General features: G+C 40.8%; 1 protein-coding gene across 2 annotated transcripts in view; it reads right to left on the reverse strand.

The window, feature by feature from the left end:
- Window positions 1–2,573: 2,573 nt before the first annotated feature.
- Window positions 2,574–23,138, reverse strand: part of Rprd1b (regulation of nuclear pre-mRNA domain containing 1B) — a 52,118-nt gene continuing 31,553 nt past the window's right edge. The window contains exon 7 of one of the 2 annotated variants that reach the window (XM_010640046.3): window positions 2,574–5,012. In XM_010640046.3, coding sequence (XP_010638348.1) covers window positions 4,863–5,012 — 150 coding nt within the window. In that variant the 3' untranslated portion in view covers window positions 2,574–4,862. The remainder of the gene's footprint in view (window positions 5,013–23,138) is intronic. The other variant, XM_010640047.2, reaches the window with a different exon arrangement.

Genomic DNA, 23,138 nt, shown 5'->3' on the forward strand with positions numbered 1-23,138 from the left:
CCTGGGCCTTCCTCCTTCCCTATCACCAGGGGTCTCTCAGGGGCCTCACCCTCCCTGGCGCTGTGCTCTCTGCACCTTCTTAGTGCTCCTTGATGGGCCCTTGGCTTCCTGCTCAGGTTCTGAGAGCAGCCCAGTGCTTTCTACCCACTCTATTCCTGGAGAGACTTCAGTAAAGCCATACCCACCTCTGCCATATCTCCTCTGCTCCCTCACCCATTTAGCCAGCCACTGGCACCTCATCCTTAGATTATTTTTTTCCAGGCAGGAGACCACCTAGTCCACTGGATAGCTGCAGGGCACACACTGAGCTGTGTGGAGGCCCCTTTCTCTAGCCTTGAGGGAAGGGGCTCGTGGTACTCACTGCCCTCTACTGGGAAACTCAAAACACACTTGACCCTCTTCAAAGAGCCTTATTATCAACCCCAAATCTTCCTTTAACTCCTCACCCTGTGTGTGGAGGGAAGTTATAGGCATTATTCAACATAGTGACAGCCTCCATGGAGCCCTTAATTTTTCCAGATGTGGTACTAAACTCTTTTCATAAACATCACACTTATTAGCAGGTATGTTTGCAACTGCTTTATTTCATAACTAAGAATATACACAAATAACTGCCATTTAAACATCCATGGAAAACATACGGAGATACTGAGTTTACTGGTAAGATGCTCAATAGGACAAATATTCTGGAAGCTGAGCAACAGAAAAGACCTGGAAAGAGCTTCGAGGGCTACCTAGTTAACCCTACTCATTTCTCTTTACAAAGCAACTGACGGTCTGAGCAGCTGTGTGACTCACCCAAGGTCATCACAATGAGAGATCAGAAGACAGTTATCACTTCCTGCAGCTGCCTCTTATTCGTAAAAAAAACTTAAATTGACCCACATTGCTAACTGTAGTGTTTATCAAATCCATGGTAGGAATGAATTTTTAAAACAAAATAACTAAAAAACTGAACAAACCAGGCTTTCAATACTATACATAAAGCTGTATGAATCCCAACCTACTGTGCAGGAGAATAATGGATTCTTGAGTGAATCTGTGCCTGAGAGTGGAAGAATGATTTTTAAATGGGAAACACCACAGAGGCGGTGGTGAGAAATGAGCTTAGCCAGATAAATTATTCTAGAAGAAAGTTGAGAGCAAAACCAGGTTAGAAAATGGCTTTTCCTTAAAGATCCCAAACCAAAAGCAGACTGTTTGTAGCCAGTAACTACTGTGCTCTCCTCTACCTTCCTAGTGAGTCCTGGCACCTTCTCTTGGCCTGGATCCTTAAAGACCAGTGTGCAGTGTAGTGGGGACTCTAGGAAATATTACTGGGAACCCAGGATAGGTCATCCAGAATACCAGACTTCATATGTAACACAACAATCATAAGCTTTGGGGGCTGTCAGGGAGCCTAGAAATAATTTAGTCCAGCACATTTCCTAGGTGAGAAAACTGAGGCCGAGAGGGAAGTACCCAGCCTAGAAAGGTCACAGAGTTAATGGCTCTAATCACAAAAGTTAAGCATTCTGACAGATTCATGAACTCTTGGTAGCTCCATCTTCAGCTCTGAAGACCTCAGAGTCATTCTGTAGCCTGAAGTGCTAATTAAATCAGACGAATTATGGACTTACTATTTATAGGCAGGAGTAAAATTAACTAGGCCATGAAACCTGGGGACACCAGAAGGAGATCGTTATCTCCTGAGATCTACATAGTTCATCCAACCTTCACATTTTAAGAAAACATGGGTAATGCACTTTCCAAATGCTGGGATTTCTATTTGAGTTGGTTTGTCTTGTGGACCACAGCAGCTATGCTTTTTTGCATGGTGAGATTAACTGGTAACCTCACTTCTGGCAAACGTTGCACTTACTCAGTGGAAAGGTTAAAATGATCCTTTCAAATCTATCAGTTGTTTTAAAAGGTCTAATTTCAAACCATTTTTTAAAAATTATTTTGAGAGTTTTAACCAATATGCTTTCACTGAATATAAAAGGGAAAAGGAGAAAAGAAACCTATGAAAATGTGATTAAAAGATATACCATTTGAGTTTGCAATTATCTTGCATTTTTCTCTTTTTACTGTTCAGAGTAGCTTTCACTGTACTGCCAAAATCAAATAGCTCTCAGGAGGCCTAGTGGTGTGAATAAAAGCCGCTGGGGTGGGGGGGTGTCCACATTTTAATCTGTCAGAGACTGGCTGTGCGGTATGAGGAAGAGCCATTGAATCTCTCCCTATCAGTTGCTACTTTGGTACAATGAGGATAAAGCTATGGAGGCACAGCTCCTGGGGACTGTGTGGATAGGCTAATTAAATAATTAAGACCCCGGAAAGAACAGAAAATACTGTAAGTGTGGAGTATGGATGTGGCACTAACAGTTACAGAAACTCCTAAGGGACAAGATCCTATGCAGACAGCACATTCTCCACTGTGGTTACTGATCACCTATTAGAAGAACCATGTTTTCTGGCACGGGGTAGGGAAAAGAAACACACAATGTTGTTCAACAACACCATCTTTATTCAAAAATAGATATCTATGAAACATTTCAGAATATACTGCTGCCACCAATGGCAGCCTATACTTCTAAATAAAGTCCTAAATTAATATACAAATTTAAGCTTTAAAAATATTTTTTAAGAAAAACAAAACAAAAATAAAGGAAGAGTGAAGACTTTCTGAGGAACATGACCTAACGAATAGGTCCTTTGAGGCCTATGGATGCCCTAAGAAGAAACAACACAAAGCCAAAAGCCACCCACCCCACCCTGCCAGATCCATCAGCTCTCACAGACAAGGAGAAAGGATCTTTTAAATTAAATAAATGAAGTAAGTTTGCTTTAAAGAGAGTGGAGGGAAGGCGAATTAAGATTTAAACAAAAACATTTCATTAAAACAAAACAAAACTAACTTCCTCACAGGAAGTCCACTAGTAACAGGTGTTAAGAGGCCAACACATTCATTTACATAATTGCTACAGGTTCATTTCTTACTCTTGCTGGAATAATTATGCACCAGTTGCTGGTCAAAGACACGGATGGATAGCAGTGTACTTAAATCCATTCTGTTGTAATAGTTTCACCTAGCTGAACTGAGCAATTATTGATTAGTCTTTTGGCTGGTAAAATTTTGCCTCCTTGGTGAAAGAAGTGTCCCAGTTGGGTCTGTTCGGAAATAAGGTCATGTATGGGAGATTAAAGCAGCACATCATATGGGGGGGGCCGTGCACAAACAGCAAAGACTAAAATTTATCTTGCAATTTCAGTGAAGTCACCTACTGCCTTTGGGAGGAAAACTTTATAGGGTCATTAATTTAACAGTGACAGAACAGGCAGTGTCAATAAGCAAAGAGCACACAGATGCAAATCCAAAAAGCAGCTTCCACACTACTAGGTTCTACAGAGTTCAACCAAGTACCTGTTACAACTCTCCCATGTTCTCACATCACAGCAGGCAAGAGCTTCTGGAAGAGAGGCCTGTCATACTTCATAAAACACAAGTTATGTTTTAACATGTAAAATAACACGTAATTTTTGGTGATCCTGAAAAGAGCAACTCAAAACAATAGATTTTCAAGCCCCTTCCAATGAATTCCTTTTTATAGCTTCCAGATTTCAGCCTTGGGGATATAATTCCTATTACACTATTGGGACAAATTGTTTTGTGCCCTTCCCAATGTCAGAAATTAGCCTGCCAAATTAGAATGATTTATAGTTAGCAGGCTTACCCTTTATTATACGCAAGATAAAATCTAACTACATTATTTAGTCATAATGTCAGATGGCATGATAATGGAATTAAAACCCCAAATTAATATCCCCCACCTTCCTTGTCCCCTGCCAGATATGAGCTGTTTCAATAACATCTGATGTAAATACTCTTCCTCAAGTAGGAACATATGCAACGGCATGAACTTACTGACGGATGGACTTGTTTAGTGTCCTATCTGCAGGAGATATCCAAGCTCAGTCACAGTGACTGATAGTGTGTTCTACTCCCTAAAGGACGGGTCACAGCCACAGCCATGCAGGGCCCAGACTCAGCACACCTCTGTGTGAAGCCTTCATCTTTTGGAGATACCAGCGCTGTCCCTAACTACTACTAGGGGCCAAAGGGTCCTGTTTTTAGAAACTTGCTCTATGATAATGGATAGGGCCCTTAAGAAATGTAGTCTGAGGAAGGCTGTGTATAGGAACCAAGCAAGTTATATCTGCTTGTCATCACAGTTACTCTTACCTCTGAACTGTGACTTTACGTCCCAGGTCAGCTTTGAATCTCTCTGCTGGATTCTTTAGTTTGCTCAAAATAACCACACTTAACCTTGACTATACATTGCTAGAAGTAAGATATGGAAGGGCCAGCAATTTGGCAAACTTTTTATGGCAAAGCTGTCCAAAGGCTGTGCCACCAAACTTTTGCGCAGGTGGTAGACTTGAAAGCCTATGTCTGCAGAGCAATCCCCTCAGTGGGAGCCTAACTCAGACAAGTCCAGCTCAGAAAGGAGGTGCTATTTCCATGATACATGCTGTCACAGGGACAAGATTCTCTTGAAAGCTTCCAGAAGTACCATGATTTTCATAACTTCTTGGGTATAATAGAAAGCTAAGAATGGAAAACCAACAGGGGCATGAAGTAGGAAAACGTCTGTGTTTTTGCAAGTATGAATCTAAACTGGATTCCATTGGCCACTGTTCTGAACTGTGCTCGAGATGAAAGGCTGGAGAGGAGAATCGGATATCAGAGTCTGAGTAGTTCTTTCTGGAGGTGGACAGGCCATGTAGAAGAGAGAAAACCAGGCCCAGAGGGTCATCTGCAACCATGACTTGCCCTCTTCATTCTGGCACAGATGGGAAACTGGGGCATGATACCCATTCTAATCAGTTGAAAAGAGGTCACCAGCAGAGGGCAGAGGGGCCAATCCCCCTGTGACGTTGGGCAGCAGTGAGAGGTCTGGTAAGCTCTGAATATGGGACTTCAGTTCCTTGCGGACCTGGGTTACTCGTGCAAGCTTCTGTTTATATTCCTAGGGAGACAAGGAAAGAAGAATGCAGTCAGCCTCTGTGGGTGCTGATGGGTGAATCCACCACTCTGCTCTTGCCTTCTTGCTCTTCCTTCACCCCACCAGACCACCTCTCCCGACTCAGATACATGACCATGCTAGAGTTTAATTCTCAAGGGACAAACTTTACCAAGGACAGAACACGATCCAAGCAACAGTGTACTAAATGATATTCAACTTGGCACTTGAGAATTGGAAGTAAAAAGCAGTAACATTTAGTACATACTCTCTCTTAATTGGCTATCAACAGTTTCAAAGTGTTTTATAAAATAAAATATAGAGGCTCAATTCAGACATGGCTAGAAAAATCACTATAAGGCTATAGATTCTAAGTTAAATTTAGAAATTAAGTCAGATTTGTCATTTTCACAATCAAGCACTATACAAAGTTCAAAATACCCTACTGCCACCACCTGTGGCCAGGATTTCATTATATAGCTGAGTAGCTGAAGCAAGACCCTGATGAAGCCTTTTGAAAGTCTCCCTAGTTCCTCAAACACAGAGACAGGTTTGCCTTCCACAATCCTGGCTTTACCCAGCCACTCCTCTGAGAAGGTGAAGTATACATTGCACTATCCCCATGCCCACTCAGAAGAACTCAAGACCTTCTCAATCAGCTGCGGCCCAAAAATGTTTCTCAGAATTTCCCAACTTCTGTTGTGCAGGCCACTGACTACATGGAACATTTGCTCAGGAGTCCCCTCAAGCCGGGAAAAGATCCTGGGAAGATTCTTCTTCTTCATCCAGGTTGCTACTCACCTGCCTGTGCCACAGCTCGCTCTCTCACACGGGGTGTGCACTGGGCTGCTCTGTTCTCCCCAGACATAGTAGATTTTCTATTCTCCTAGAGTAGAACTCTCAATGATGGCAAAAATGGAGATTTCTTTTTCTTTCCCTAGCTTCCAAAAAAAGTTACTCTTGGTACATCTGTACAGAAAACAACTGGGTCATGTGAAGTCCATGGCTTCCAGGATCTTTGGGGCTTATTTTTTCCTGTAGGTTTCTACAAGGATAAGGAGGTCCCTGGCTGGGCCCTTGCATGAAACCTTTCCTGTGTAATAGAACCAAAAGCACTAACTGAAGCTCAAAGCTTAGGGGCATTTGTGTTAGCTCTGACTCCATCATGCTGTGTGCCTCTTCTTTCCTATCTGAAAGTCACCGAATGGACTACTCCAAAGGACATCTCTTCAACTTATAAATTTCTTTCTTTTTTTTTTTTCGTACCAGGGATTGAACTCGGGTCCTTGCACTTGGAAGGCAGGCCACCAAACCACTGAGCTAAATCCCTGGCCCATCCCTGGCCCATTCCCGGCCCTGAATTTCTTGATGAGCAACATTTTAAGTAGACCAGAGGATGAAGAAGGTCTGATGAATTATGCAAATTACTGATAACTTCCCTATCAAACCATTAAACTACAGAAGGCCAGAGCCATCTGCTTCACCTACCATCCACCAGGCCCTACAGTATCCAGTAAACAGTAGGGATCCAGTACATCTGACAAGTGAATTAACAATATATAAAGCAAACATCAGGTACAAACCCATATTCCTGAAACCTAGACTTAAGCCAATGGTCACCTTTCATTCTTCAAACTGGTAGCTAAGTTCAAACTCAAGGGTCTAGAATGCCTAGTGTCTTACTTTTTTCCATTGCTGAAACAAAATACTCAACACTCAAAATTAAAGGAAGAAAGGTTTATTTGGTTTGGTTTGCAGAGTTTTCAGTTCATAGTTGGTTGGCTCCTAGGCAGGGTGTCATATGGCAGAGGGGCTTTGCAGAGGAGAAACAGCTCATTGCAGGCAGAAGACAGCAAAAGCAAGCAAGGGACATTACTTAGCAGCTTTTTTTCTGCCCCTTTTATATTTTATCTAGGTAACCAGGATTAGGTCACTGCCAAACCAATCAGTGGACTGATTTAGTACTCACTCAACCTTAATCCTAGATTCAGCCACCTCTGAAAAAGCCCCACCTACAACCACATGATGCTTTGATGGGGGGGGCATCCAAATACAAGCCATAATGTTCTGCCCTTGGCCCCTCAAAGACTCATGTACATCCCTTTATGTAAAAGGCATTTAGCCCATCTCCAAGAGTTGCCAAAATCCTAATGGTTTCAGCATTGCTGAAAAGTCCAAGTCCAAAGTCTCCTCTAAAATTTTAGGCAAATTCTTTTTTTTTTTTTTGTACTGGGGATTGAACTCGGGACCCTGCATTTGCAAGGCAGGCACCAGAACCACTGAACTAAATCCCCAGCTCTTAAGGCCAATTCTTAGCTGAATGGCAAAAGGTAGACATTTCCATTCCAAAAGGTACACAGAGGGAGAAGGAATAGGAACAAAGCAAGTTCAAAATCCAGCAGGGCAAACATTAAGTCTTACAGTTTCAGGTCCAGCATCTGAGGCAATCTGTTACAAAATATAAACTCCAAAAGGCTTGGGTGGCTCTGTCTCTATGGCACTACAAGTGGCTGTAGCTCTCATGGCTTTTCCCTTGGGCCAGCTCTGCTCCCACTTTGCAGTTTGCCTCAGATGATCCCTACTCCTGGCTTAGTCAAACTTCTGGGGTCTCCACTGCACCTTTGGCTTCACACTCACAGCTTCATACACTGCCCTCTCAGAGGTACACTGCCTGGCCTCCCAGGCCTTCTTCTGAAATCTGGATGGAGGCCTTCCTGACACTACAACTCTTGTATTCTGCATGCCCCTAAAGCCAGCGCCACATGGATGATGCCAAGGTCTCCTGCCAGCTGGAGCAGTAGCCAGGCTTCCTTGTCTCTTGGCTATGGGGGTTGTTTGCCTATGAAGTAAATCCAGAGGAACAACTTTCCTAGGCTGCCACCATTCTGAAACATGGTGCACTAGGGCTCTCTTCTCAAAGCAAGCCTGACACCTTTGCAATTCTGAGGCTGCAAATGCTGGAGTCCTTGGTTCTTCTGATGTCCTCCGGTATTTTCTGTTGTCTTCTGAAATACTTGTCTTTTTCTTGCTAGTCTTTTCAGTGATCAATTTCTTCTCTGTTCTATCCTTATAGCCTGCAACCCTACTGGGGCTTCCTTTCTAGCCAAACTCTAAGTTTTGGGTCATTCTGCTGGGTTCTTTGCTCTTGATTCTCATAAGTCTGGCTAAAAGCCCCCAAGAGTAGTCACACCACTGCCTCAATATTAGATTTCTTGAAATTTATTCTGCAAGATTAATTAGTCCACCACCATATATCTTAGTCTCAGGCAAAGTCTCTGGACACAGCAAAATGCAGACAAACTCTCTGTCAAGGTATAACACACACTGTCTGGAGTCCAGTAGTCAATGCAGTCCTTCCTCCCAGCAGAAACTTCCCAAGTCTGGTCTTTACCAGCAGGATTTCTGTCAGCCTTCTGATCTGAGCTCTAACCAGAATCTCCCATCAAGTACAGCCTAAGGCATTCCAGCTCTACTTTTTTAGCTGGCATCTCAGAACCTCCAAACTCTTTCCACAAAAAAAGGCTCCTGAACCACGTGGTCAGGTATAGCTATAGAAATGATCTCACTTCTCAGGTACCAAATTTTATATTAGTTACTTTTCTCATTGCTGAGACAAAATACCCAACACCCACAAGTTAAGAGAGGAAAGGCTTACTTAGCGCACAGTTTGCAGAGGTTTTAGTTCACAATGGACTGGCTAGGTGGCAATGGCAGACAAGCATCACAGAGGAGAAACAGTTCAATGTAGGCAGAAGGTAGCAAAGTAAGCAAGGGACCTTAGCATCTTTTTTCTGTCCCTTTTATATTCTATTTAGGCTACCAGGATTAGGGCACTGCTAAACCAATCAGTGGACTGATTTAATAATCACGCATCCTTAATCCTAGCACTATATCAGGAATGAAGCACACACTCCAGATTCATACACCTCTGAAAAAGCACCACTCATAACTGCATGAGGCTTTGGTGCTGGGGGGACATCTAAACAAAAGCCATAACACCTATGTCCCCTGTCTCTTTCTGCATAAACATTCAAGTGAAGTTAATATAAAAAGCAAGAAGGCCAATGAGCTCTTTCTGAATATTGACTGATTCATTTAATAAACTTCTCTTGAACACTAGGTACAAAAAGGGTAAAGCAGTCACCCCTTACCCTGGCCCAAATTCTATACCCAAAGCTGACAAATGAAAGTCATCTCAATTCTGAGTCATCCACTCATGGCAATTATACAGATTTATTTGAAGGAGTTCATCAAGAGCCATTTGAAAATCACCCAGTCTCTTGTGAGCTAAGTTGGGATGAGAATCCAAGACACTTCACTCTTGAGGGATCATCAAACTAACTTATCAAGTTCATCCATGTTAAAAGGGAAAGTGTCTAAGTGGATCAGACACTACATTAAATTCAAATAACTCACCTTGGCAACTGAAGAAAAATCCCACTTTCTCCTGTTTGGGAGGAGGGCATGATGCTTAAGCAGATACTGTATTCCAGACATCACACCAAAACAACTTAAGTAAAAAGAAATAAATATATTCCATAAGAAAGCCCTTTTTAGGCCAGTCTGAAAATGGATGGATCCTGCCCTACACCTTTTTCATAGGACATCTACTGTAACCGGCACACGGGACTAGGAAGAAGGCATCAACACAGAAAGGATGAAAGTGAGCCCATCCCTGAAAACCATGAAAAACCAAGATAGCAAAAATAACAAAAAGTCCCACAGGTCAAGAAGTTTAAATATATCAGCAAGGGTGACCAGATCGTATACCCCAAATAGCCAAATGTAGGTAGCGACTGCCTTTAAAACATGCTTGCCTAATGGGGACAGTATAATGACCTAGCTTAACCTGAGAAGAGATGAGCAGGTTAAGCTGTGGCTACAGTCATTTCACAGCCTTTGTTTCTGCTAATTCTTCTGATCTTTATCTTTTCTGTTCCCTTCCCTCCTTCCTTGTTGCTGGAACCCAGGACCCTGCACATGCTAGGCAAGTGCCCAACCACTGAAGTACACACCCCAGCTCTTAATTCTCCCCCTTCTTAAACTCCCCCTATTGGGTCAAGGTGTACTCTTCTGAGCTGCCCTTCCAAGGTTTTCATTTGAGTTCTGGATAGGTAAAGTAGATATATAGTTCAGAAAAATTCAAGAGTCTTGTCTTAATATACCAAGCTGCCTCTTGGTGCGGTATGAAAAATGTGTTACAAGGCTCCACTCAGTGCCCTCAGCAATTCCTACTCTTGGAAGAAATCCAGGCCTTTCTGTGCTGCCACTAAAACCAGCTTCATATGATGAGGCTACTTGGAGTCTTCTAACTCACACCAAGTACCACTCAGATAGGGAAATGATGAAAGATGGTCATATGCTCCTTGTTTGGAGTATCTTACAACTGTATGTGATGAGGACTAAGCCTTTAATATAACACACTGCCCTGCACAGCCAGGAATCTGCCAGCTCAGGACCATACCACAGACCAACAGGATGACCCTGCTACAGCATTGCTGTCTGTCTACCACCAGCCACTTCCTCTGTAGCATGGCTCACATGGTTTGTCATGCACTCGTATCTTAAATACCTTTCTTCCAAGAGAAGACACAGCAAACTCAAGAGCCCCACTACCTCCTTCCCTTCTCGGGTCTAATTCAGACTGGGGTTAAGGCTGAGTACACCTCAGCTACAGAATCTACTGGATCCAACCCTGCTCATGCCAGCGGTGTGCCATAAGAGTGGTAGCACAGGGAAGAGTCACATCAGACCTGCTGCTGCTACCATTTCAGGATCCTCAAAGCAGGGGCACTGGTGATAAACTAACTGCTTGGACTTATTTGATTGCCAGGAAATGTTTAAAATGTAAAAGGTAAGGTCCAATGTGTAGTTCTGAGACAATGACTTATGCTTCTGGCAAAACTTTGGAATCTTGCCTCATAGATTTTGCAAACTTGCAGGAGAAAATATTTCTAATATCCCTTTGCTTTCTATGGATCCAGCTCACACTGTGAACTCAGATCATCATGGAGCACCAAGACAATTTGCTGAAGGGAGCAGAGCTTACACATTCTTTGCCTTTTAAGGCCAGAGCAGTAAGCCAGACCTGACATGCTGCAGATGAGCTCTGGGATAAGAGGGTTAGAAATGACAGGGGCTGGCAGTGCAATGACCTTTCTACAGGAATTTCATTTTCAAAACAAAATTATAAGTGTTTCCTCTAGCAACTCATGTAAGAAATACTGATGAAAGTGTAAACACTGTCAAACTTATTCTCCTCCTTGCTAAGATATATTTACACAAGAAAAAAACATGTCAGTATTAACTCCACAGGCAGGGACTTGATTTGCTGAGACCCACTCCCTAGTACCAAGACTCATGTTTTCCTTTATCACACCCTATTGTGCTATCAGACACACAGTATGCAAAAAGTCACCCACCACTTGGCTACCCCCAATCAAGAGTCATAAAGGGTTATTACACACAAAAATAGTTTATTAAAGGTCCTGTTTTAAAGGTGACCTCTCACAATTTTTTTTTAAACTCACAGAATTGCTTCACTGCATGGAGACTGAGAGAACCAAGCCAAAGAAGCTGATCCTTGCACACACATATGATTTAATACACGCACCCAGCCTCCTTTATTCCACCATGAATTTTACCCAACACCACTTAGGGCCATGGGACCTACATGTAGAAATCTCAGCCTCTTCTGAAACCACAATTTCATTCATTCATTCACTTACTCCAAGTTTTTGGAAAATATGACATATAAATCTTTGAACTCATAGTAAGAATGCCACTTTTAATTTCCCTTCTGAGATCCATGTGGGAACAAAAAAACCATCACTGACCTGCACCTCTCTCCCAGCCAGCTCCATGCTCCCATATGACTTAGTGGAAGCTGTGCCATGTCAAAATGATACATTCTGGGTGTCACAGCATGGCTAGAGATGCTGAGTAAGATGCTGAGTAAGATGCTGAGGAAGATACAAGAAAAAGAAATTGTGGCTCCAATCCAAATGCCTGGGATCTCTCAGCTCCATTACCAAAACCAGTGATACAAGTACACACAATGCATTTCCCAAAAGAAAAAAAATGACAAAATGGCCATGATTAGAGGAACGTTTTCGGAGCAATACAACCACCCATCGGAAAAGTGAAATGGGCACAGGCTTCTTCAACTTGAGACTACATCACAAAAATGTTTTCAGGGTACCTCTTATTCCCCAGAGGACCCTCTACACAAAAGATGGTAAGAGAGCTTCTATTGCCATTAACAAAACCCCCAATCTGACAGAGATTTGCAGAAGCAAGGGAAAATTAAAAGTTGTGTGTTTATACATAAACTAATAAAAATAAAATTAATTTAGGGCCAGGCAATTTTTCAAATCTCAATACAATTATAAAGCTAAATATTTACAGGGCTGGGAATTTAGCTCAGTGGTTCTGCCACCTGTCTTGCAAGCACAAGGGCCCGAGTTCAATCCCTGGTACCAAAAAAAAAGCTAAATATTTACAGTTTAATAGGTGTCTATAAATGCTTTAAGAAGTACATTAAAGAAATAAACTGTTGTCCTTCAAAAATGCTTATATTCATGCCATGATGTCTCTCATAAAACCAAAATGTCAAAGGTGAACAATCCACAGTTAAGGAAATTTTTCTCCTAAAGTTAACCATCAAAAAATTATGCTATAATAAAGACCTCACAAATGGAAAGCTGGGTTACACATGGTGTAGAGACAAACACCTAAGGTGTAGCAGACTATTCACATTGTTTCTCCTTTTAAACTAAATGTTGGCAGTCAAATATTCCTCGAGAACAGCTGAGAAACACAGAATAGCAATGAAAAAAATAGTTTTCACACAAAATCACCCTCAGAAAGGCCTATTATGATTTTAAGTGCTAGCAGATCTACCCAGGCAAGGCAGCCTGTAGGTCACTGCTCTGAATCTGGACACACATCTCTCCCATTAGCAATAAAAAGGTTTCTTCAATTCCTTTCTAATAGCAAATTAAAAAGCAAGGAAAATACATGTTCCCAACCTCTTCCAAAGCATGAAGGTACATCACATCCCTCTCACTGCAGGGAGGTGGCTCTGGCAGACTAGAAAAAACTCTGAGTCAGAAAAACCAAATTCAAATCCTATTTTCTGCCTGTGATGTGTGACACGTGACTTCATAGGGATCCCTGGTATACAAGATGGAATGGAAACAATGACTTTACTCTGCAGTGTTGTGAGCCTTGGATGAGATCAGGCTCTACTAAATTGTGTACTGTGAATTAATAGACGTGAGAGGGAAAAGAACAGTTAGCCTTCCCCTGTTCTATTATTATATAAGCAACACTTAATCTTCCTGAGTCATAAGTGAATATCTACAGAGTTGAAGAAAAAGATTAATGAAGTACAAATCCTTCTTCCCACAACCCATGTGAATTATGTCCGTAAAATTTAGCACATTTACTAGACACTGCCTTGAGAATATAGAAGATCCTTTGATAGGGGCTCCCTTCGTTTTAATGGCTTATACCTCAAGATTAGAAAAAAGTCACAGAACTTTTAAACTAGGTGGTATCACAATTCAAATCCATCAACCTACAGGCCCAGAGACAGAAAGGAATCTGTCTACACAGTAAGCCTAGATCTTATGGAAATACTATCCTCAAAATGAAAAAAGTCTTTATCAATGGTACACTCTGACCTTGCCTAGAGATGAACCAAGCTGCCACTCTATCTATCACCCCAAGACCAGAATGCTAGGCTAAGTATCAAGAAAGGGCTGAGTATGCAAGGGTAACAACAGAGACAGATCTACACCCACCCAGGGGAATAACATTTGCAAAGAGAATGACTATGTAGTGCTCTGAGAAAAAGAGAGGGAGCTAAGACAGTACATATGGGAAGAGAGGGATAGGACACTCAGCTTTATAGGGCAGGGGTCTCAAAGTTTCCCTGAAGAAATACTGTATGACTTGATATAAACAATGAACAGAAAATAACTAGGTTAGAAAGGTAACTGATGGGAAGTAAAGAAGAAGATAGTATTCCAGGTGCGTAGAGGGAATGCCATTTATAAAGCTTGAGACAGAAAAGGGCCAGCATGGACAAAATGCCACAGAACACAGTAAGAGACATGTTGTTGAGGTCAAGACAGACCAAGCCATAGGAGGACAGGCAAGAATTTGAGTCCATACCTTAGGAGCAACAATAAGCCATTTCAATGTTTTATCAGAACAACTTGCTCAGTGCTACATTTTGAAGGCATCACAGGGGTTGTACCATGTGAAGAATGGACTAGGATTACATGGCATAAAAGCAAACAGATGTGGCCAGTACTGAGGCTATGCAAGCGTTCAGGGGAGAGACAGTGACAGTTTGAACTAAGGTAGTAAAAGAGGAGACAGAGTAAGGGGAATAGATACAAGAAAAATTAAAGAGACAAAAAGAGGTTGGAACAGGGAAAAATAATGGGCGAGGTCTACCATTTCTTTTTGATGAGTGTCAATGCCACTCCTTGAGCTAGGGTAAAAGGATAAGTAAAAAACATAGAAAATGACCTTTTACAACACATTCTTTGAAGTGGGTTATGGAAACCATTAGCATACAATTAATAACTGAAGCCAGTTCTAGTATCAGATACTCAAAGAAGAGGTCCAAGGCCTCGGATAAAGCTCAGTGGTACAGTACTTGCCTAGTATATGTAAGGCTATGGGTTCACAAGCCCCAGCCCCACAAAAAGTAAAAATAAGGGCCGGGGGAAAAGAAAAGTAAAAATATTTAAAAAAAAAATAGAATATTATGGTATGGAGAGATCCAAAAAGAGAAGGGCAGACAAGATACCGAGAAGTATCTTTTGGCTTTAGTGATAATACTGCTACAAGAGGAATCTGTAGATAGTACTTCAGTGGAATGTGGGTTTTGTATGCCAAGCTGCATTGCAGGGAGGGAAAAACAGGATACAGTGGTGGCTGAACGGGTAGCAGTGAGGAAATGTGCTCATACGAATGCAATTAATTTTTTTAATACTGGAGAGGTGAGGCAAGCTATGTACTTTAGCCAGTTTTCTAGAAGTCTTTTTTCCAGACAGGAAAATATATTTGCCCTGCAGGTCCTAGGCACCAAAGGAAAAGCAGAAACTAATAGGTTCAGGTTAGTCAGGGTATTGGAACTCGTTGCCCTACACAAGGGTAAAATCATCATTTTATAAATGAAACAACACATCAAAGGTATAAAGAAGGCTACAAGGACCACTGGACTCTGAAGATCACAATCAGGCAATGGAACTCATTATCTCTGAATTACAATGGGAGAGTAAATGAGTTCTTTGTGACAATAACTCCTACTATGCCTATGCTTACAATAGAAACAGGCTGGACATGGTGCCACACACCTGTAATCCCAGCACTCAAGAGGCTGAGGCAGAAGGATGGCCAAGAGTTCAAGGCTAGCCTGAAGTACACAGCGAAGACCCGTCTCAAAAACAAAACAAGAACAGAAACACTGAATAAAAGAATAGGACTCCAAGAATCACCTGGTACATAAAGAAAAAGTAGGTGTATCTATTCATAACTACCTCCAAAGGCCCCAAGAGTGCTCAGAAGGTTGTTGGTTGACATTTTCAAAATAACTATACTTGAAATTCTCAAAGTAGCTAATGAATCAATTAAGCAAAGAGAGGTAACCACACCTTCCTAAAGATGTTTAGTTATAAAGGACTTAAAAAATAAAGAAAAGAACAAAAAAGCTGACTGGTAACATCCACAAGCCTGCTATACCTTTTGGAACTTGATTTCACTTTTGATACCTAATAATAACTAGGATATTTTTGTTCCTAATCCCAGAAAAAATTGTTTCTCATTTTATTCAAAGTTCTACATTTTATAGAGAGAAAAACAAAAGTCAAAGATACAATTTTACAGATGGCAAAGTATGCTACCATGCAAATTCACACTTTCTCCAAACTCCCATCTCGAAGTGGAAGGAGAAAGTATATATCTAACAGCAGGAACAGTCAAAAAGACTAAAATAGGCCCTTGCTCAAAATAACATGTTCCCACTGGACCTAACAGACAGCTACTGCAATTCAAATGCCTGTAACCTGAACCTTGCTCTCAAAATTATGCTCACTCAAGTCAATGTCATGATAAGTATCTGCTATTTTTCCATAGCTGTCTCAAATGCAAACAGGATCACTTAAAACCAGAAGACAGTTGTTTGTCTAAGTGAACTATTCAGGGTTTAGTCCTTCATAAAACAAAGACTAATCTTTAACGAGGGGTGAGTTACATATGAAAACTCAAAGAAGTCCTAGACTGCCTAAAAATGTTGTGAAGAATGACAACCAATAAAGCAGGAATGCATACAGGTGGCAAAGTCCCTGAATGCATAAGACCTTCTGGGGACATAAAGACAAGCAGAAATCTAAAGCACCCCAGGCTACTCCAAATACTACAGAAGGGAAATCATTCACATGCTGAGAATCAGCCCAAAGAAGGGTGGGGGAGAAAGCTCAAAAAGGATCACTAACTATCCAGACAAGAATTCAAGGAGCCATTTAAAATGCTTATAAAGTTTTGTTAACAAAGGAAAATATGTTAAGCAAAAAAAGCATGATAGACAACTCTATGCATTATAATCCATTTTAATTTTAGTAAGAGAAAAAAATAAAGGAGATACACCAAAATTAAAAGTAGTTCTGGGAGGGTAGAAAAAATAATTCTTAAGATTATGAACCAATGAGATTGTTTTTCTTCATATTTATTTGCTAAGTGTTCTCCGATGTGTTATGTTTACAATCTGAAAAAAAGAATTCAAGAAAAGAACTGAGAGTTAGGCAAGAATGTTCTGGCAGGCAGGGAATGACAAGGGGCCAAATACTGGTAAGCATGTCTATGTACTTTACGTGCTGCACACATCAGCTGAAACTCAGCACAGCTGGACCAAAAAGCAGAGCTAACACTGCCAATGATATGAAGGTGTAGCTCAGTGGTATAGAGTCCTTGCCCAGCACCACAAAGGAAAAAAAGAACTGTGCTATAAATATGAAAACAATGTTATGGCTAAAAGTATGAAATTCTTGCTGGAAAAAGTTTGAAATCATTACTTTTTCAATGCTAAGTCTCCCATGCTCACAAACCAGGCCCTCAGGTCACGAAGTATGAGAAGTACATATTATAATAAAGAACTTACACATGCTCATGAGCGTACACACACACACACACACACACACACACACACACACACAAAATAGAGGAAAATCTGGCCTCGATTTTGAGGGTCAGCAGAGACTGAACTAAATGGGAAGAACCCAACAACCTAATACACACCCTCTAAACTTCACATCATTCACAGAACCTCCACATCATAACTCCACAAAAGTCCTCAGGTATTAGAAGGAAACCTGAAAAATAAGACTTCCATGTCAAAGCAGGGGTTAAATGGAGGTGAGCCCACCACAGCCTGCTGTGTGAGAAAGGGTGCAAGTGTTAAGTCCCCCATAGACTCCTGACAGGTGTAAACAGGCCGATCCATTTCAACAACCACTCTACCTGCCCCTGGAGCTGACAGCACTTGCTGGTCTAGGGAGTGGACAGCTGTATGCTAAGGAAGGGCAGTGAGTGTAGAGGACTGTTGGACAGGTGGGGCTTCTCCCCTCCTAAGGAGTACAGAAGACGATCACTGGAGTCAGGAAATTCTGGAACTGGTCCTTGCTGAATTCCTCTGAGACCCTGAGCTACTTACACAAACCCCGAGATTAGTTTATCTATATAAAAAGAAAATTAGACCACCTGCCTCTATCTGCATTTACTACAAGTGACAAGGAGACATTAGCTTTGATCATGACCAGGAAGGGGGAGAATTTACTCCAAAGTTTATTTAAAAAAAAAAAAAAGAGTTCTTTATCTCCACCTATTGCTTGTCCCATTATTAAAACTAAACTAACCATCTGCAGTGAGGTGGTATCATGCTGCCAAAAATGACAGACGGCCATCAGTTTGGTTAACACCCCCTCAGCTGTAGCCAACAAATTTCTCAGGTTGTTATAAATGCAGTGCAAACAGAAATATGAAGAGTCACAAGGCAATGTTGGATTCTAGATCATTTCCCCCTCCCGAGCTATATTGTCTGAAGTCAAAGACTTTACATCTGAGTGCTCACTGCAGCCCAGGGAAAGGTGCTGAGCTGAGGAGAAACAGAAGCAGCCCTAATTAACTGAGCCATTTCTCCCTCCTATCAGAGCAAGAGCACATCTGCGGGCATAGAGAAGACAGTGAGTAAGAGGAGTGGGTTCTCTCACACTTAGAGAGGTCAATACAGAATGCCTTTTCATTCTCCCTATGTAAGATGTCATTTCTCCACAAGATTCTTAGGAACTGTTTAAATGATTCAACTTGTGTAGGATTATCTTCCTGCTGTGTACCTCATGAAATAAAATTTTAAGACAAAATAATACAAACCTAACAAAGTTATCTGTTGTCTACCCTAGATTATCTTTCTGGTATATGCCTACTGCAGCCTCTAGGTCTGTTACTCCAACCAAGTAAGAAAACAGACTACATGATCTGTCAGGTTCCACTCAGCTCAATAATCCTGATAATGACTATACCTAGACATCCAAGCTTCTACATGTCTCTTTACTCGGCAAAGCTGGCTTTCATAACTGAGCCCTGGTGACTTTGTTAACTACATTCATATACATACATATACCTTCTAGGTGAGGACTGACACCAACTACTGAAAGGTGACACTACTGCTCTCAATTGTGGCCCCTGGTATCTAAAACACCTAGATATAGCCTTCAAACGCAACAGTTAGTGGCCCTCTAGGATGCTTCTTAAAATTCTGCAGCAGAAACTAAAGCAGACTTAAATAAATGGAAAGACATCTTATGTTCATGCACTGAAAGAACCGATTGTTAAAATGGCAACAGTCCCCCAAACAATTCAGATTAAACATAATCCCTATTAAAATTCCCTGATAGCAGCCATTCTCTCTGGGGCGAGGTGGAATCTCAGTGTTGTTTTCATTTGCATCTCTCGAATGACCAGTGATGCCAAACATTTTTTCATATGCTTATTTGCTATTTCTACTTCTCTGAGAAATGTCTGTTCATTTCAGATGCCCATTTTTGGATTGGGTCTTTAAATGTGGGAGGTCTGATTTTTTTTAAGTTCTTTATATATTCTGGATAGTAGACCTTTATCTGAGGAAGATCTGGTGAAGTTTTCCCCACATTGTGGCTTGTCTCTTCACACTACTGGTTGTTTCTCTTGCTATGCAGAAGCTTTTTAATAAGAGATCCCAATTGCTGATTGTGCTAGTCCATGGGCAACCTAAGTTTTGTTCATAAAATCTTTTTGTTCATAAAATGTCTTCAAGAGTTCTACCTAATCTCTCTTCCAGCCGGTTTAGTGTTTCTGTTTATTTAGATCTCTAATCCATTTCAATTTTAGTTTAGTACACGGTGAGAGATATAGGTCTAGTTTTAATTGTTGGCAAGTTGAAACCTAGTTTTTCCAGCACCATGTATTAAAGAGGCTATCTTTCCTCCAGTGAGGCTATTTGGCTCCTTTGTCAAAGATGAAGTGGCAGAGTATGTCTGGAGTTGTTTCTGCATCTTCTAATCTGTTCCACTGGTCCTCATGTCTGTTTCTCTGCCAGTACATGTTGTTTTTATCACAGTAGCTTTGTAGTTATAGTTTCAAACCAGGAATTGTGATATTCCCTACACTTGTCTTTATTGCCTAGAATTGCTTTTGCTATTCTACATCTCTTCTTAGCAAAATAAATAGGATGCCTATGTGTAAATACTGAATAGTTTCTCTAGTATGAGAAATGTGAAAATAGGTGAAATAGATAATGTGAAATAGGAAGAAAAGATGCAAAAGGGAAGGGGATTCCGGAGGAGTAGGGGAAAAGAAAGATGGGAATGGAATTAACATGAGAAAAAGAAAAAATGGAACAAAGTCTTTGTGGATAGGGAGGGGGGAGGGGTTGAAGGGAAGACAGGGGAATAGGGAAAAAATAAGAACCAAGATGAATTATGTAAAGGTGCAAATTTCCAATGATTAATGTCATTATATTGTATACCTTAAATGTAAAATAAAATTAATTTTTTAAAAAGATCACCAATGAATGATCTTCAAATGCAAAAAAAAAAAAAAAGAAAAAAGAAAGAAATCTAATGACCTCTTTTGCAAAAATGGAAAACTGACACTCAAGTCCATATTGAATTGGAAGAGGTCCTAAATAGCCAAAACACTGAAAAGGAACAAAGTTTGAAGACTCATGCTTCCCAAAACTGTACTTACCACAAAGCTACAGCGATTGAAAGTATAGTGTCATCACAGCCTACAGACACAGACTCCGCCAAAAAAATGCACACACACTTCAGGAAAGAAAAATAGTACGATGTTCTATCAACCAATTGTGTTATCCTTGTATGGGGGACCCAGAGGATATTGTATACTACAGAAAATCCACTACACTGCTGGCCCTTAGAGAAGAAACTGAAAATACATGTGCAGCAATCTCAGTGATCAAGTTCACCCAAGCAGCAATTTGCAACATTAATAAATGTCAAAGTGAATGGCCACCATTTTGAGCACCTCTTGTAACTGGAGAGGCCAAAGGTAACGTAGTAATCTCATGATGTCTCAATACATTTAGTATTAAAATATTTACACAAGTTTTTCTTTTCCTGAAGCGTGTATATATTTCTTGGCAGACTCTATATAAATCAATACTATAAAACTGAATCCCAAAACAACCCATACATACATTTATAGATAAGTGATTTTTGACAAGGGTGTGAAGCATTCAATTGGAGGAAAGATGCTGCTAGGGCAGATGGATATCCACATTCAAGGCAATGAAGTTGGTCCCCTACCTCAAACTATATACAAAATTAACTCAAGAATGGGTCAATGACCTAAATATAAGATCTCAAACAATAAAGTTCTTAGAAGAAAATATTGTAATAAATCTTCATGATTTGGAATTTGGCAATGGATTCTCAGATAGGATACCAAAAGCATGAACAAAAGAAAAAAAATTGAAACTCAACCCCCATCCCCCCCCCAAAAAAAGAGAAGGAAAAATAAAACTTGGCTTCAAAGGATATTATCAAGAAAGCGAAGATGGACATGATGCCGCATGCCTGTAATCCCAAAACTCTGGGAAGCTGAGGCAGGAGGATTGCTACATTGGAAACCTGCCAGAACAACTCAGCAAAACCCTGTTTCAAAATAAAAATTTTAAAGGCTGGAGATTTAGCTTAGTGGTTCCACCACCTACTGCGAAAGCACAGTCCTGAGTTCAATCCCAGGAAGGAAGGAAGGAAGGACGGACGGACGGACGGACGAAAGGAAGGAAAAGAAAAGAAAGACGGAAAGGGAAAGGGAAAGGGAAAGGGAAAATTTTAAAAGGGATGCTAGGGCTGTAGTTCAGTGCAGGTCCTGGGTTCAAATTCCAGTATCACAAGTAAAAAGAAAGACTACTTAAAGAATAGGAGAATATATTTGTATACTATGTATCTGATAAAGTGTGTAGTGTCCAGAATAGATAATGATCTCTTATGACTCAAAAACAAAAATAAAACCCAATTCAAAAATGGGCAAAACGGGCCGGGTATTTAGCTCAGTGGTTCTGCCGCCTGCCTCGAAAGTGCAAGGACCCAAGTTCCATCCCTGGCACCCAAAAAAAAAAATCAAACATGGGCAAAGGACTTGAACAGACATGTCTCCAATGAAAATATACAAATGCTCCCAAGTACATGTACAGATGTACAATATTATTAATAATTAAGAAAATGTACATCAAAACCACCATGAGTACCACTTCACATTTACTGTGTCGGCTACAATAAAAAGATCATGGCAAGGATATGAAGAAAGAAGAATACTTATACACTGCTGGGGATAATATAAAATACTGCAGCCATTATGGAAACATTTTGGAGGTTAAGAAGTTAAACCAAAATTACCATATGACCTAGCAACTCTACTCCTAGGTATACTTACACTCAAGAAAAATGAAAACATATACCCACACAAAAGCAGATACATGAGTAGGATGTCTACAGTAACATTATTAGTAACAGCCAAAAAGCAGAATTCAAATGTCCATCAACAGAAGATTCATAGATAAATGGCAGAACCATGTAACTAAGTACTGATACACACTGCACCATTATTGAACCTCAAAACATTATGCTAAGTGAAAGAAACCAGACATTTACAGGTAATGGTTGGATCATACCGTGAATGTGCTAAATGCCACTGAAATGTACACTCCTTAAAATGGTTACTTTAGGGTTATATGAATTTCACCTCAGTCAACAGACAAATCTATATGTAGGAATACAACTTGCATCTCCTAAAGCCCTTCTCTGACTGGCATACAATTGCTGTACCTCAATATGCTATAGATTTACTACAGGTAGGGTGGTCCTCTTTTAGTTGTCAATCACTGACAGACAATATGAGCAGAATGCAAAGAGCTGATAAACAATACACTAAGGAAGTGAAATTACACATACCTGACTCTGAAATTTTTTAAATGCTTGTATGAATAGACATCCCCACTTCCTTAACTTTATAGCTTTGACTGACATACCCACACCATGCTGTATCCAAATGGACAACACAGGGATTCTGTCCAACCAACTCAAGCTAAGGCTTTTGAGCTTGAGCAGTCTCTTGGGTAACAGTCATTTCTGTTAACAAAAACAATTCTTCATTTTGTTCTAAGAAATGGCATTCAAAGGTTTTCTGGCATCTTTGGACTTAATCTTTCTGAAACAATCTTTAGGCTGGGCATAGTGGTACATTCCTGTAGTCCCAGTACCTGGGTCACTGAGACAGACAGATCACGTGAGCCCACGGGCAACATAGCCAGACCCTTTGTCTCAAAAATAAGAAGGGGGCCAGGGATTTAGTTCAGTGGTGCCAACACCTGCCTTGCAAGCACAAGGTCCTGAGTCTCCAATACAGAAAAAAAAAAAAAAAAGGAAAAGAATAAAACAAAACAAAAACACTCAAGGTGTGGTAGTGCATGCCTTCTAGGGAGGCTGAGGGAGAAGGATTACAAGTTCAACATCAGCCTATGCTACATGTGAAACTCCGACTCAAAAAAAAAAAAAAAAA

This window comes from Fukomys damarensis, unplaced genomic scaffold (assembly GCF_012274545.1).
Source record: "Fukomys damarensis isolate Sample0158 unplaced genomic scaffold, DMR_v1.0_HiC HiC_scaffold_22, whole genome shotgun sequence".
In the NCBI taxonomy this organism is placed as follows: Eukaryota; Metazoa; Chordata; class Mammalia; order Rodentia; family Bathyergidae; genus Fukomys; species Fukomys damarensis.